Raw genomic sequence first — 16,134 nt, 5'->3', positions numbered from 1 at the left:
ACTGTGGCCGCCATTTTCTTGGAGCCTAATTTGCAGGGACATACATAGTAATCCTCTACTACTATGAAAAACCTCTAGTTAATCCTACGATCGTGACCTAACACATATACAGGCTGTCTACTTAAGACTAGCCACTACATCACAAATCTATTACAAATAACTTTATTCACAATACATAATTAAAATACCTTTAGAATATAAAATAAAAATATTAAATGAAACCACCCATTATCATGAAACTGAATGAGAGACCCATAATCCACCCTGGTCTCCCCATCCTGTACATTGCCCAGCTCTATATTAAAGAGTAACTCCTATACTAAAAGCTCAAGATTATACGAATATAAAAAATGTTCAAAAATAATAAACTCAGCCCATCTCTCTACGTAACATATAGTCAATACACTAAGATGTGAGTAGATACAAGTGCTTAATATAATAAAAACATCTTAAGAATTATAAAAATATATAAAATCTATATAAAAATGATATTAGTGCACAATATACTCTTCTCACTAAACAGCTAATCAAACATAAACAGACTACCTGAGTATGCAGTTTCCCCATAAATTACAATAAAAAGTATATAAAAATAAATAAAAGTAACAGTCATGCCTAAAAACCGCCAATCTAGTCAATTTAATAATCATTAATAAAGGAATTAAGATCAAACTCAACATTTAGGCCTCTCGGGACTAACGTTCTCATGTCATGTATCCAGCGTGACTCAGCTTGGCTGAGTTGTTTTATCTTGTTACTGCCTCTCCAGTGCTTTTTATATTTCTCTATACCCCAAAACTGCATTTTGGTGGGGTCCTTATTATGATACTTAGAGAAATGTTTTGAGACATTATGCTTTGGGAATCCCTTTACAATATTTCTAACATGTTCTCCTATCCTCTTCCAAAGCGGTCTTTTTGTCCTCCCAATATATTGGTAACCGCACTCGCACTGTAAGCAGTACACCACTCCCATAGTTTTACACGTGATGAAATCTTTAATGTTGTGTTCCTGTCCAGTAGTGTTTACTAAGAACTTTTTTCGTCTACCGCTTTTCGTGGTCCTACATCCAACACACTTTTTACATGGGAAAAAACCTTCTTCACTCAAAAAGGTTACTTTATTCATTTGTGGGGGGTCCAATATACTTTTTACCACTCTAGATTTAATAGTAGAGGCTTTTCGATAGATGAACCTAGGATATTCTGATAATGCCGTTGTTAGCATAGGGTCCAATTTCAGGATATTCCAATGTTTATTGAATATTGACTCAATTTTTTTGTGATGGACATTATAGTCCATAATAATAGGTATGTTATCCTCCTGGGTTGTTTCTCTCTTTTTTTCCTCCAGAAGTATATCTCTATCCATATTACCCACCTCTATGATTTTTTGTGTTATCATACTTTCTGGATAACCCTTTTCTACAAATCTAGTTGCCAATCCTCCTGCTTGTTCCAAATAATCCTCATATTTTGTACAATTTCTCCTAACTCTTACCATCTGCCCTTTTGGTATATTGTACAACCAGGGTGGGTAATGGCAACTTCCAATTGGTATATATCCATTCCTATCGACGTTTTTAAAAAATGTTTTCTTAATAAATTTGCCTTCTACTATTGCTATATTGACATCCAAAAAGTTAATCTGATCCTTGCTGTGTTCCCATGTAAACTTTATATTTTTATTATTCACATTAAGTTTATCCAGAAACCTTATTAGTGATTTTTCCTCTCCTTCCCATATCACTATAACGTCATCAATGAACCTTTTGTAAACTTTCAGTTCTTCTGGACAATTATTAAACACTTCCATTTCTTCCCAACATGACATGAAAATATTCGCCACACTTGGTGCGTACCGTGCCCCCATAGCCACACCCCTTATTTGTTTGTAATATGTATTGTGGAATATATTGACGAATTCCTACAGCCAGTGGTTAAGAATACCAAAGCATATCTGAGGGACACCAAACATTTACTACAAATTTTAGATACATATAAGGGAAATAATAGAACATATATAGCCAGTGCTGATGTTACATCACTATATACTATTATAGGGCATGATGATGCCATGAAAGCAGTGGATTGGGGACTTAGAGAATATAGTGGCTTGACATGGACCCAAAGGAAATATTTACTAGAATGTTTGGATTTTTCCCTCGATCATAACTATTTTTGGTATAGTGGTACATATTACAAACAAATAAGGGGTGTGGCTATGGGGGCACGGTACGCACCAAGTGTGGCGAATATTTTCATGTCATGTTGGGAAGAAATGGAAGTGTTTAATAATTGTCCAGAAGAACTGAAAGTTTACAAAAGGTTCATTGATGACGTTATAGTGATATGGGAAGGAGAGGAAAAATCACTAATAAGGTTTCTGGATAAACTTAATGTGAATAATAAAAATATAAAGTTTACATGGGAACACAGCAAGGATCAGATTAACTTTTTGGATGTCAATATAGCAATAGTAGAAGGCAAATTTATTACGAAAACATTTTTTAAAAACGTCGATAGGAATGGATATATACCAATTGGAAGTTGCCATTACCCACCCTGGTTGTACAATATACCAAAAGGGCAGATGGTAAGAGTTAGGAGAAATTGTACAAAATATGAGGATTATTTGGAACAAGCAGGAGGATTGGCAACTAGATTTGTAGAAAAGGGTTATCCAGAAAGTATGATAACACAAAAAATCATAGAGGTGGGTAATATGGATAGAGATATACTTCTGGAGGAAAAAAAGAGAGAAACAACCCAGGAGGATAACATACCTATTATTATGGACTATAATGTCCATCACAAAAAAATTGAGTCAATATTCAATAAACATTGGAATATCCTGAAATTGGACCCTATGCTAACAACGGCATTATCAGAATATCCTAGGTTCATCTATCGAAAAGCCTCTACTATTAAATCTAGAGTGGTAAAAAGTATATTGGACCCCCCACAAATGAATAAAGTAACCTTTTTGAGTGAAGAAGGTTTTTTCCCATGTAAAAAGTGTGTTGGATGTAGGACCACGAAAAGCGGTAGACGAAAAAAGTTCTTAGTAAACACTACTGGACAGGAACACAACATTAAAGATTTCATCACGTGTAAAACTATGGGAGTGGTGTACTGCTTACAGTGCGAGTGCGGTTACCAATATATTGGGAGGACAAAAAGACCGCTTTGGAAGAGGATAGGAGAACATGTTAGAAATATTGTAAAGGGATTCCCAAAGCATAATGTCTCAAAACATTTCTCTAAGTATCATAATAAGGACCCCACCAAAATGCAGTTTTGGGGTATAGAGAAATATAAAAAGCACTGGAGAGGCAGTAACAAGATAAAACAACTCAGCCAAGCTGAGTCACGCTGGATACATGACATGAGAACGTTAGTCCCGAGAGGCCTAAATGTTGAGTTTGATCTTAATTCCTTTATTAATGATTATTAAATTGACTAGATTGGCGGTTTTTAGGCATGACTGTTACTTTTATTTATTTTTATATACTTTTTATTGTAATTTATGGGGAAACTGCATACTCAGGTAGTCTGTTTATGTTTGATTAGCTGTTTAGTGAGAAGAGTATATTGTGCACTAATATCATTTTTATATAGATTTTATATATTTTTATAATTCTTAAGATGCTTTTATTATATTAAGCACTTGTATCTACTCACATCTTAGTGTATTGACTATATGTTACGTAGAGAGATGGGCTGAGTTTATTATTTTTGAACATTTTTTATATTCGTATAATCTTGAGCTTTTAGTATAGGAGTTACTCTTTAATATAGAGCTGGGCAATGTACAGGATGGGGAGACCAGGGTGGATTATGGGTCTCTCATTCAGTTTCATGATAATGGGTGGTTTCATTTAATATTTTTATTTTATATTCTAAAGGTATTTTAATTATGTATTGTGAATAAAGTTATTTGTAATAGATTTGTGATGTAGTGGCTAGTCTTAAGTAGACAGCCTGTATATGTGTTAGGTCACGATCGTAGGATTAACTAGAGGTTTTTCATAGTAGTAGAGGATTACTATGTATGTCCCTGCAAATTAGGCTCCAAGAAAATGGCGGCCACAGTTAGAATGGGGATTAAAGGGCGGGATAGTTGGTTCCACCGCACTATAAAAGAAGGCAGCGTCTCCATAGCGATACCCAGAAGAAGTCACGAGGTACGTGACGTAACGCGTAGGCAATACGTAGACGCTACTTCCGGTATCCGGAGTGTCGCACTTCCGGTGTGGGACGCCATTTTCCTGGTTATCAGGAAGTCACTATCAGAGGTTGCAGTTTACCCAGAGAGGAACGCACTGAGACTGTACAACCGAATGTAAGTCACCTGTTATTGCGATTTATGAATAAACCCTATTGATTGGAAATACTACACAATGGAGGATCTGTTTTTTCACTCACTGTCTTTGTGAGAGAGAGCTTGCAGACAATCGGTGGTGAGGAGCCTGGGAGGCATAGCAGTGAAGGAGTGGAGGAGACCTGATAGGAGGAATATCAGGAAGGTGCCAATACCAGGAATCTTGAGGATCCAGGGTGATCCTAAAGGCTTGTGGGCCCCTTGGGGTCGCAGGAAGGAGGTGAGCAGGCATTGCAGCCAAAGTGGATAAGGAGTGTGTTGGTTCACGTGTGGCACTATTTATACACACTATGCATGGTTATCAAGAACACTTCGAACAGATGAATGTCAATAGGAATATTGGACATTGAATGAAGTTGGAGTGGCACCGTCACCTGTTATTTATTGATTTATTTATTGTTTTAAGTGACACTATCACTAATTATTAATGATTTATGGTCTTATTTCTTACTCAGTGGTATTAGAGCACTGAGAAGACCACAGCACTTGTCACATTTATTATTATATTCTGATATTGATGGTTTTGTTAATGTCTAAGTGCTATTAGTGGCATAAGAGCACTGTGAAGATTACAGCACTGGTCACATTTATTAATTTTGTTATAGTTTAACAAATATGGTATTTTTTATTTTTTAAGCGCTACACTAATTTATATAAACCGAATTAGCCTGTCTAACAGAATGCATTAAAAACAGGGGTGTTCTGTAGTCCAGCAGGGGAGACCCCAGACAACACCGCTTGGTTATTTCAGTGCAGAAGATTAGACTGGAATTCACACTGGCAGAATCAACTGATACTTCACAGGCTGCATTTCTAAAGAGCCAAACCATGTGGAAATATGCATGTAGTTTTTGTTTTTTAAATTTTGCCAAGCAATACAATTTAAATATAAAAAGGCGGCAGTATGTCCATATACTGTACTGGCCTGTATTGAAAGGTAGACATTACTCCCCTGCCATGCCTCTCCATTGGAAAGGTGGATGGTCATCCAGACCACAGTATGAAGACAGACAGCACCACTCCTATATGAAGCTACACAATTTCTAGCATACAGCACTCCCCCTCCCCCCACACACACAATACACACCTCTTCATACAGCACTCCCCCACCCCCCATATACACCCCTTCATACAGCGCTTCCCCCACCCCCATATACACCCCTTCATACAGCACTCCCCCCCACACACACACAATACACACCTCTTCATACAGCACTCCCCCCCCCCCACACACACACAATACACACCTCTTTATATAGCACCCCCCCCCACACACACAGACACAATACACACCTCTTCATACAGCAGTCCCCCACCCCCCATATACACCCTTTCATATAGTACTCCCCCACCCCTCATATAAACCTCTTCTTACAGCAGTCCCCCTCTATAAACATCCTTTTTTACAGCACCCCCCATACACATGGCTTCATACAGAAGCCATGTATGGGATGAGGAGGGGGCCTCATCCCATACAATCCCTTCATACAACCCCTGTCACATACACATACACACTCCTTTACACAACACGCCTCAGGCACACCCTTTCATAAAGTAGTCCCCATACACACCCCTTCATACAGCCCTCCCATTCCCATACACACCTTTTTATACAGCACTCCCCATACACACCCCTTCATAAAGCCCCCTATACTTATCCCTTCATACAACACTCCCCAGACACACCCTTTCATACAGCCCCCCCATTCCCATACACAACTTTTTGTACAACACTCCCCATACACACCCCTTCATAAAGCCCCCATACTTATCCCTTCATACAACACTCCCCATACACACCCCTTCATTCATCTCCCCCCATATACACCTCTTCATACAGCACTCCTCATACACACTCCTCCATACACCCCCCCCCATACGCACCCATTCATACAGCACCCCCATGCACACTCCTTCATTCAGCCCCCCCCCCCCATATGCACCCCATCATAAACACCCCTTCCCTTCATACAGCACCCCCCCATACATATATCTTCATACAGTCTCCCCCCCACATATACACCCCATCATACAGCACTCCCCCCTTATACATCATTTCATACAGAACCCCCCCTTACACACACCCCCCTTCATGCAGCATTCCCTGTATGCACCCATTCATACTGTCCCCCCCATATACACCTCTTCGTACTGCACTCCCCATGCGCACCCCTTAATACAGCACTCCCCATATACACCCCATCATAAAGCCCCAACATATGCACCCCTTCATACAGTACTCCCCATACGCACCCCTTCATTCAGCCCACCCCTCCATACAGCACTCCTCATACACACCCCTCCATAAAGACTCCCCCCTTGTGTGCACCTATTCATACAGTACCCCCATACACGTATCTTCATACAGCCCACCCCCTCCCCATGCGCATGCATTCATACAGCTTCGCCATACACACTCCTTCATTCAGCACCCCCCCATACTCACCTCTTCATACAGCCCCCCCAAACATGCTCTTTCATACAGCACTCCCCCCCACACACCCCTTCATTCCGCACCCCTCTCCAGGCACCACACAGGGAGTAATGTGGCAGTGGGGGTACAGGAACATGGTCCCACCCAGAGGCAGACTGACAACTCATGGGGCCGCCGGGCACTAGGGGATCATGGGGCCCCTGTGTCCTTGCCCAAACTCAACAAAGCCTATGAAAAAGGTACCAGGGGCATCTCATGGGGCCCCCTACTGACCTCGTGCCCTCGGGCAGTGCCCGAGTTTCCAAATGGTCAGTCCGCCCCTGCCTGGTTGCCTTGCTGATGCTGATAGAAATCTAGTGAGCTCCTAACTTCCTGTAGTGGGCTGACAACGCTGCCTCTGCTGCACAATAATCCCGAGCATTGTTGTCAGCCTTGCCCTGCTGGACTACAGAACACCTCCCTTGGGCAGTGCCTGAGTTTCCAAATAGTCAGTCCGCCCCTGGTCCCACCTACTCCTGGGAATGGAAAAGCAGTGTCCACCATGACTCAGGGAACTTTTTTACCCCCAGAGGAAATGGTGGTGTTTCTAGAAGGGGAGGGCTAATACCCGTTGTCCCCCATGAACACCCAAAGCACAGGCAGCCTGCATACGGCCAGCCGGGCTGCTCAATAAAGTCATCAGCAGGAGCGCAATAATGGCGATTATGTTAAACCGTTGATTTGTACTTTTGTCCGTAACGATTTGAACACCTACGTAAAATTTAGCCGGGGCTGAAACCATTGATTTTCCTGCTATGAGTCACACATTAGGGGAGAGGGAGCGCAGTGCTTTGTTAGGCAACGTGTCTATTTACACTGCAATACAATGTTTGGGCCATATCAGTGCTGGGAGTATAAATAATGAGTCATGGAATAGAAATATCTCCTAATAGTGCGCTCGTCTTTTCTGGATTACCAGATCTGCACAGCTGTGTCACCCGAACAGATAAACACCACAATGTGGATCTTTGTCTCCCGTCTTCTGTCATCTGATGAGTTTACTTTAGAGGATGGTAAAGTTATGTTTCATGAGCACAATGATCATCAGATTGTCAGCCGGGGAACACACACCAGCTTTGAAGATCCAGGTCTACAGGTCTACCTGACCGACAAGCTGTACTACAGCCTAGCAAGCAAAACATGAGTCCAAAAGAATGACAGAGATAGAAGCAGTTCGAAGACTCTAAAACCACCATACCAATCGAAGATTCCTTATTGCTTTAAAAAAAGTGACAGTTATTTTCAGCCGATGTATGCGATGCATGCTAGCACATTGTGACATTACCTTGCAGGAGTTTTTTTTCTTTTTAGGTGCAGTTTACTACCGCTTTAACCTTTATGCTCACTGTAACATGCATTACTGCAACTCACCCCACTGCACCACAACACCAGGCTGTGGATAAGGGGTACCACCAGTCCTCCTGTATGGGGCCCAGGCTAGCAGGGGGGCCCAAGCAGCTGGGTTAATAGGATGTGGACAGGGAGGGTAATCAGCATGGTGGTGGTGGGGCAATTACTGGAACCAATCCCCTGTATGGCTTTCTCTGCAGCATCTGAAAGCTGCCTTCTTCTATTCTCCCTCCCGCTGGCTTTCAGATGCTGCAGAGAGAGACAATCAGGGGATCAGTTCCAGTAATTGCCCCTCATCACCACCCTCCCTGAACACCATACTTTGGCCCCTGCTGCCCAGGCCCCTTGTATGCCCCCACCCCTGCAGTGCTGCTGGGTTTCCTCCTCTTCTTCTCACCAACAGCTTCAAGCACACAATAGGATCCCTCAGCACGGAGAGTGGGGGAAGGGTCCGGCAACAATGTCACATTTACCAGCCCCTTTCTTTCCTGAATGAACACAATGAGTCATCGATACCGTTCACTCACTGTGTTCATTCAAAAAAATGAAGCCTAGTAAACTGTTTTTTTTTTGGTAGGAGGACTAATTTATCACAGGGCAACTTGATGCATAGAAGCACATTGTCCTCCTGTACGGGGCCCAGGCCATCAGGGGGGCCCAAGCAGCTGGGTTAATAAGATGTGGGCAAGGAGGGTAATCAGCATGGTGGTGGTGGAGCAATTACTGGAACCAATCCCCTGTACGGCTTTGTCTGCAGCATCTGAAAGCTGCCTTCTTCTCCTCTCCCTCCCCCTGGCTTTCAGCTGCTGAAGAGAGGGCCATACAGGGGATCAGTTCCAATAATTGCCCCTCATCACCACCCTCCCTGTACAGCATACTTTGGCCCCTGCTGCCCAGGCCCCTTGTATGCCCCCACCCCTGAAGTGCTGCCGGGTTCCCTCTTCTTCTTCCCACCAGCAGCTTCAAGCACACAATAGGATCCTTCAGCACGGAGAGTGGGAGAAGGGTCCGGTAATAATGTCACATTTACCAGCCCTTTCCTTTCCTGAATTAACACAATGAGTGATCGATACAGATCACTCGATGTGTTCATTCATAAATGAAGCATAGTAAACTGTTTTTTTTTTTTTTGGTGGAGGGACTAATTTATCACAGGGCAACTTGATGCACAGAAGCACATTAAATTGACACAGAGGGGTTGATTTACTAAAACTGCAAACATGGTGCAGCGCTGCATAGAAACCAATCAGCTTTAGGTTTTTTGTCAAATCTCAATTGAAAAAGCTGAAGTTAGAAGCTGATTAGCTATCATGCACAGCTGCACCAGATTTTGCACTCTCCAGTTTTAGTAAATAAAGTCCATAATGTGAATGGATAATAAAAACAATCCCACTTACTGACCTACAGTATATACACTCAGCAGCCACTTTATTAGGCACACCTTGCTGGTATCGGGTTGGACCCCCTTTTGTCTTCAGAACTGCCTTAATTCTTCATGGTATAGATTCAACAAGGTGTTGGGAATTTTGTTCCATATTAACATGACAGCATCACGCAGTTAAGGCAGATTTGCCTGATGAATGGGCTACCGTGCCCAAACAAATGCAAGCTGCGTGGCCCACACTAGTGTGAACAGGGCCTCATTTATTAACTTCATGATAAATCACTCCAGGTCAGGGGTTCCCAGATTTTTCAGTATGAGGACCACATCGTAATTTTACAAATATTCATGGACCCCCCCCCAAAAAAAAAATCAGTTTTATAAGAAAATTAATACAGTTGAAATCAATAAAATCAATAAATGATTCAAAACAAAAAAGAAAGAACTTCAGTAAAACAAAGCAGGGAAATTCAAAATAAGTTACAGAAGAACCTCATTACGGGGGAACCTCATACTAGCATCGCCACCAACCAGACAGCAAGGCAATAGAACTTAGCAACCTTTACATCAGGAGCTGCCGTTCAGATCAGAGTCTGCACTTACATCAAAATCTCCATCAGTGCCCCCTACCCCCTTACATCAAAGTTCACCCTTACCTTACAGCGTGGCAGTAGTCGGGGGGAACAGAGCAGGTCTGGATGGCGGAAGTTCCATTCTATTTTGAAACCTGTGAAAAGCATGTCATTGGTTGCTAGGGCGCTGGTGGTCCTAACAACCAGCTATGAGAGTGTTACACTGAAGCAGGGGAAGACTGTAGGAAGGGTGGAGAAGCAGAGACCATAGACAGCCTCTGCAATTTAATTATGCAAATATATATTTAAATTGTGAAATTTAGTGCAACTAATCCACTGCTTTCATTTCATTTCTTAGTATCTTAGTTAATATGGATGACAACATCATTGAGCATTACTCCAATGAGGACACCTTCATACTGAATGTGGAAAGCATGGTGGAACAAGGCTTCAAGATCACACTGACGGAAATCTAACTAAAGTCACAACTATGCCTGATGGGAAGGAAGGTTCAAGCATGGAACAGAGATGACCAGACGTTCTCTTGTAACCCCAACCTTATCAGAGACATTATTCTAAGACTTGTTAATAGTCATCTGGACAAAGAATTTCCCACTTACTTCATTTTCCATACAAAGAAGAAAATGCAAGACAAAAGACTGATTATCATTTATTTATTTTGTCTCTCCACATTGTGGAATATTAATAAGCTGACATACTGTATTCTGGTTGGATTCATTGGTCATCTTGTTCCCATTCTGTAATATGTGCTCCATGGGGATGCTTTTTTCCTGCTTAGGTGTCCGTATTTCCTGTGGTCAGATTGGGTGTTTCAAGGGGAGGCTTCAGAACAATGTAGAGGTATGGCTGGGCAGACTGTGAATGTGGTCTATTCTGTGTCTCCCTTCTGGAATCCTGGCACATCAAAGTATAATGGGTCATCTTTGACTATAGAACCAAACTTTGCCAAGTCTACTGGAACCATAATCATTATATATTTGTAAAATTAACGACACGGTACAATAACGAGAATGTGTACAGACTTGCCAAATTTGTGCTATTTAAAGTGTATGTAAACCCCAACAATGAACTTCTCGTATTTGCTCCCTTTGGTCTGTGAAATAGACCGTTGAATGTGTTTTGTTAAATCTGTTCAATAAGTGCAAAAAATACCTGTCTATCCTGCCAAAAATGCAGTGAGCTGAAAACACCCTGTGCTCCCTGCCTCTGCTGACGGTTATCAGATAGCATTGTTCCCAGCTATCTCTTTGGGCTACAAAACCCCTCCCCCTTTGTTATGGATGAGAGAGAGGTTTTTGTAGTCCTGTTCTAAGGTGGCAACACTGCAGCTCCATAGATAAGGTACAGTGAGTGAGCATTGTCATCCTAGGACAGGGAGTTTGTTACTAGCAGGATCATCAAGTAGAAATAAAAGGAAGAAAGCAAAAAAAGAAATGTAATGCGACTACCAAATCTAAGGATAGGTTCACATCTTCTGTGTTTCTGGAATGCATCCAAAATTGCACACTTTCCCAACATGCACAGAAACGCACCGCCCTTTAGCAGACACACGGCCGTGTCAACAAATGTTAATGGCACCCCCCCTCATGTATCTGCTAACACACATATTTTCACAAGTTCCAGACAGCATGGTGCAGCAGCACTATGTGGTTTGGTGCGGCACAGTAGTGAAAAAGGGTCAGGGACTTCTTTTTGTGCATAGAGCAGCCCTTTGAAATCAATGGACTACCCCACACATGACGCGTGGAAACACACGCTTGCTACATCACACTGGCATGGTGTGAACAGTCTAAAGACAAACCAACTGCAACATATTATACCGTTGGGGTATTGGTATGCTTTAATACATAGATAGACTTTAATAGAAAGATCAAATAGGAAGCAGCCCACAACTGCCCATAGCAATCCATGTGTCCTCCCAAACACACAAGTCTTCTGGCTAATGTCAGATTTGCCAAAGTGCCAGTCCAGGCATACCAATATAACATATATTAAGCACTCCATACTGGAAATAAACATTAAAAGGAGATCTATGCAGCTTCCATGAGGTCTAAATTTTGTACAGAATTTATGTGTAGCCAAACTTGTGTTTTTTAACATGGTCAGTCATCTCTTCTAAAAACTGAATGTACAAAGAAAAATGATCACTTTTAAAGTATTTTGTAAGTAATCTTTAGAAAAGAAAAAAAAACAATGTACAAATTTTTTTTGTAAAGTGCAATATATTATGTCTATTTTTTATTTCCTTCATCTTGCCTTGTTTACTGCCGCTTTGGCGATTACTTGCTTTTTGTATCAGCTTTTTAAATATTTAAAATATGGTCATGCACTGTTAATCAGCAATATAGTGCAAGGAGCAATATGATGTGCAAATGTAGTAATCCCCCCCCCTCCCATTTACAATATTGCGGTGCATTAGCACACATGCATTACCGTTCAATGCTGCAAGTCAATATTCATTATGCCACACTGGTGGGCTGCCTAATGGACCCAAAATACACCAAAAAATAGGTGCATGTGCTATTTCTGGCAGCACAACACACATTATTGCATTACTGAGCATTCTGCTGTGCTGCAACGCATGTCCGCTGGCAACGCACATAAGGGTGCTAATCAGAATACTCTGCTGTATGTTACTGCAACACAATAGTGTGAATGGGCCCTTGCCATCAGAAATCATCACCACGGAACTGAAAGCAGGTTGGTCACTATGGGTAGCTTCACTTATTGCATCTTCATTGCTGTTTGCAATATCTGTTATTAATGAGCCCAAAAACGATATATTGTTATCTCTTTACAGGTACTTATTTCCTAAGAAAACCACAACTCCCATATGGTGGCCAAAATGTGGTATTTTCCCAAACCACTCTATTGTTTGTCATTGAATAGCATTTGACCTGTAAAGGAAAAAGGAGAACATTCAATTTTGCCCTATTCGCACAGAATGAACGTAGGAGCAGTTTCACTGGATAAATAGCTATGCCATTTTATTTTTATGTATACACCTTTTTTAGTGTTCCAATACTTACTCTCATTCCAGATTAAAAAAACAAACATACTTCAGTAGGAAGTAACCATTACTGAGCAATATTTCCAAGTGACAAGTTTTTTGAAAGTGAAACATTCCTTTAAACGTTAATACAGTGGCAAGCATGCAAATAGATATGTAGTAATCAACTGGAAGTACTTTGATTTTTTTTTTCTTACTGTGGTGGCAAGTATGTAAATAGATATGTAGTAATAAACTGGAAGTACTTTGATTTTTTTTTTCTTACTGTGGTGGTAAGTATGTAAATAGATATGTAGTAATGAACTGGAAGTACTTTAATTTTTTCATACTGTTTTATTTGTATTTTTGTTTTAAATGTGAAATATTTGGTCAGGTGTATACTATTTTTCAATATATACATATGCTAACTTTTGCTAACTTTGTCATCTGTGCTTCCCATAAAAAACGCTGTCCTACTCTGTACATTGTCAGAGTACATTTCATATTTTTTAGTAAGGAACATAATCTACAAATTAACTTTTTATAAAGAAACACATAAAATCAACTTGCAAACGTAGTCTTGGTCTGGTGACCATCCTGATGGTATAACCCTGGATTTGGTTTCATATTATGTACCTGTATAATATTTCTTTTATAAAACACTCCTACAATTAAGAGGTTTTTTTATTTAATAGAAAGATCATTGCTCTCAAGCAACCATCAATATTGTATAATTATAACATCCTGTTTTCCGTTACAAATAAAGCTAATTTTTCTTTTATTTGTGTTAATATTCTTATTTTCAGTACAACTTTTTCATGAGTTGTTTCTGACCTTGATATAGTCAGGTGCCGGCTATATCATTATGCCACTCCGGGACATTTACAGATGAGACTATGGTTAATCCTTTTCCCCCTAGTGCCCAGTACTGGGACTGCTACATCACTGACTGTTAGCAGAGTGGATTCAGCTTTTCTGACAGCAGAGGATCTTGGGACCTGTAGTCCTATAGCCAATATATCCTGTATTCCTGAGTGCTGATTGAACTACAACTACCAGAGAGCTGGTGAATGAGGAGGATGTTGGGAGAGCAGATATATTACACAGCAAGGGACTGGCTCGCTCTCTTAGCATGGGGTTCAGAGCTGAACACATGGGCACTGTTGTACTCCTTGAGAGACAGATTGCTGGCCTACTGCTGTGGGACTCTGCACATCAGTTCAGCACCGATTGCCACCCCCGGATCGCACCAGCTTCTCTGCATTGGGACTATCACTGTCTGGTCACACAGACATCTCTACCCGCCGCCCTGACAGGCTGTCAGGCAGTAACTCTGCACATCCCTGCAACTAGCCAATAGCCTGAGCAAGAACCCTGTTCCTAGCAGACCATTCTATCCATAGGATTGGTGAGCGGATGGATGCCCAACCTCTTTTTGTCATCACTCATGAAGACACCTTTACACTTCAGTACCAGGAGATCGTTACTTTGAGGAGTACCACAGTCTATCCCTTTAACTTCATTGAATTACCGGTATTCACTAATGTTTATGGGTTCCACCATTGCTAGCAGGAGACAGAGATACCACTATATCAGGAACTTTAATCACTTGCTGACCTCCTCACATGGGATTATGGCAGCAAAGTGGCTCTCCTGCATTGGATCACGTATCTAATACATGATCCAGCTCTTCCGGGTAGGGGGCACTCATGCGCCGCCTCGGCTGTGCTGTGATTCACAGCACAAGTCGATCAGCGGGTCCTGACCAATGATTTACAGCCAGGACCCGCTGATGGGCGAACAGGAAGACAGGACAGACCTCTGTGAATGTAAGCAACACAGAGCTCTGTCCTGTCAGTAAATCAGGGTATAAAAGTCAGCACATCCCTTAGTAAAAACACAGTTACACTTAGGCACACCCTAGATGATAATCCCTTCCCAGTCAGTGTCATTAGTGCAGTGTCAGTGTATATCATTAGCACTGATCACTGTATTGGTGTCACTGGTTCCCACAAAGTGTCAGTTACTGTCTGATTATCCGCTATACTATCACAGTCCTGCTATAAGTTTCTGATCACCACCATTACTAGTATAAAATAAATAAAAATTCTAGTAAATATATCATAGTTTGTGGACACTATAACTTTCATGAAAATCAATCAAAACACACTTATTGGAATTTTTTTTACCAAAAATATGTAGCAGAGTACATTTTGGTCTAAACTTATGAAGAAATTTGACTTTTTAATTTGTTATTGGATATGTTTTATGCATTTATATAATTTTAAAAAACTCAATGGGGATCAAATACCACTAAAAGAAAGCTCTGTTTGTGTGGAAAAAAAATACATTTCATTGGGTACAGTGTTGCATGACTGCCCAACTGTCAGTTAAAGTAATACAGTGTCAAACAGCAAAAAATGGCCTGGTCATGAAGGGAGTAAAATCTTCCACAGGGCAAGTGGTTAAACATCACAGGACTCAAGTTGCAATCTCTAGTTAAAGGGACCTCTTCTTTTTTTAAGGCCATTGCTATTCAAATTGGGGTACCTATATCTATTCCTAGTGGAGTACATATTTACAGAATTCTTTGTATTTCCCATTGGAGCGCCGGTGGTGCAGTGGGAGCTAATAAGTCAATAAGCCTTTTCTTTCCCCTCTTGTTACTGGTGTTGCAATTAAATGGTGGAAGCGTACTACTCATGACTATATAATTTGTTCAACGCTGCTATTTGATTATTCCTATTTTACCAGTGTTCTGCTTTTATGTGTTAACTGGAGTTTCATATCCTAAACCCATTATTCCTGTGACCTACTCTTTTGAACAATTTTAATATGTTACTAAAGAATTGTGTCTCTTGCATCCTTATTCTATACTGTTGAAATATGTCTGAACCCAGAGTGTCAGACGTGCTGGAAGGCTTGCAAGGTCATGGCAACCACTGGGGACAAGTATTATTAAGTG

At 41.1% G+C, this 16,134-nt stretch overlaps 1 protein-coding gene across 1 annotated transcript in view; it reads left to right on the top strand.

Annotated features, from left to right (window-relative positions):
* GRHL2 (grainyhead like transcription factor 2) overlaps nt 1-13,950 on the top strand; it is a 134,705-nt gene extending 120,755 nt beyond the window's left edge. Inside the window, exon 16 of the mRNA XM_089684638.1 lies at nt 10,518-13,950. Coding sequence (XP_089540764.1) covers nt 10,518-10,635 — 118 coding nt within the window. The 3' untranslated portion in view covers nt 10,636-13,950. The remainder of the gene's footprint in view (nt 1-10,517) is intronic.
* The last annotated feature ends 2,184 nt before the right edge of the window (nt 13,951-16,134 follow it).

Source organism: Staurois parvus, unplaced genomic scaffold, assembly GCF_062004578.1.
Source record: "Staurois parvus isolate SC_StPar_1 unplaced genomic scaffold, SC_StPar_1.0 ptg000351l, whole genome shotgun sequence".
NCBI classification, from domain to species: Eukaryota; Metazoa; Chordata; class Amphibia; order Anura; family Ranidae; genus Staurois; species Staurois parvus.
Note: the sequence above shows the minus strand (reverse complement) of the source record. Positions and strands in the feature narration are given on the sequence as shown.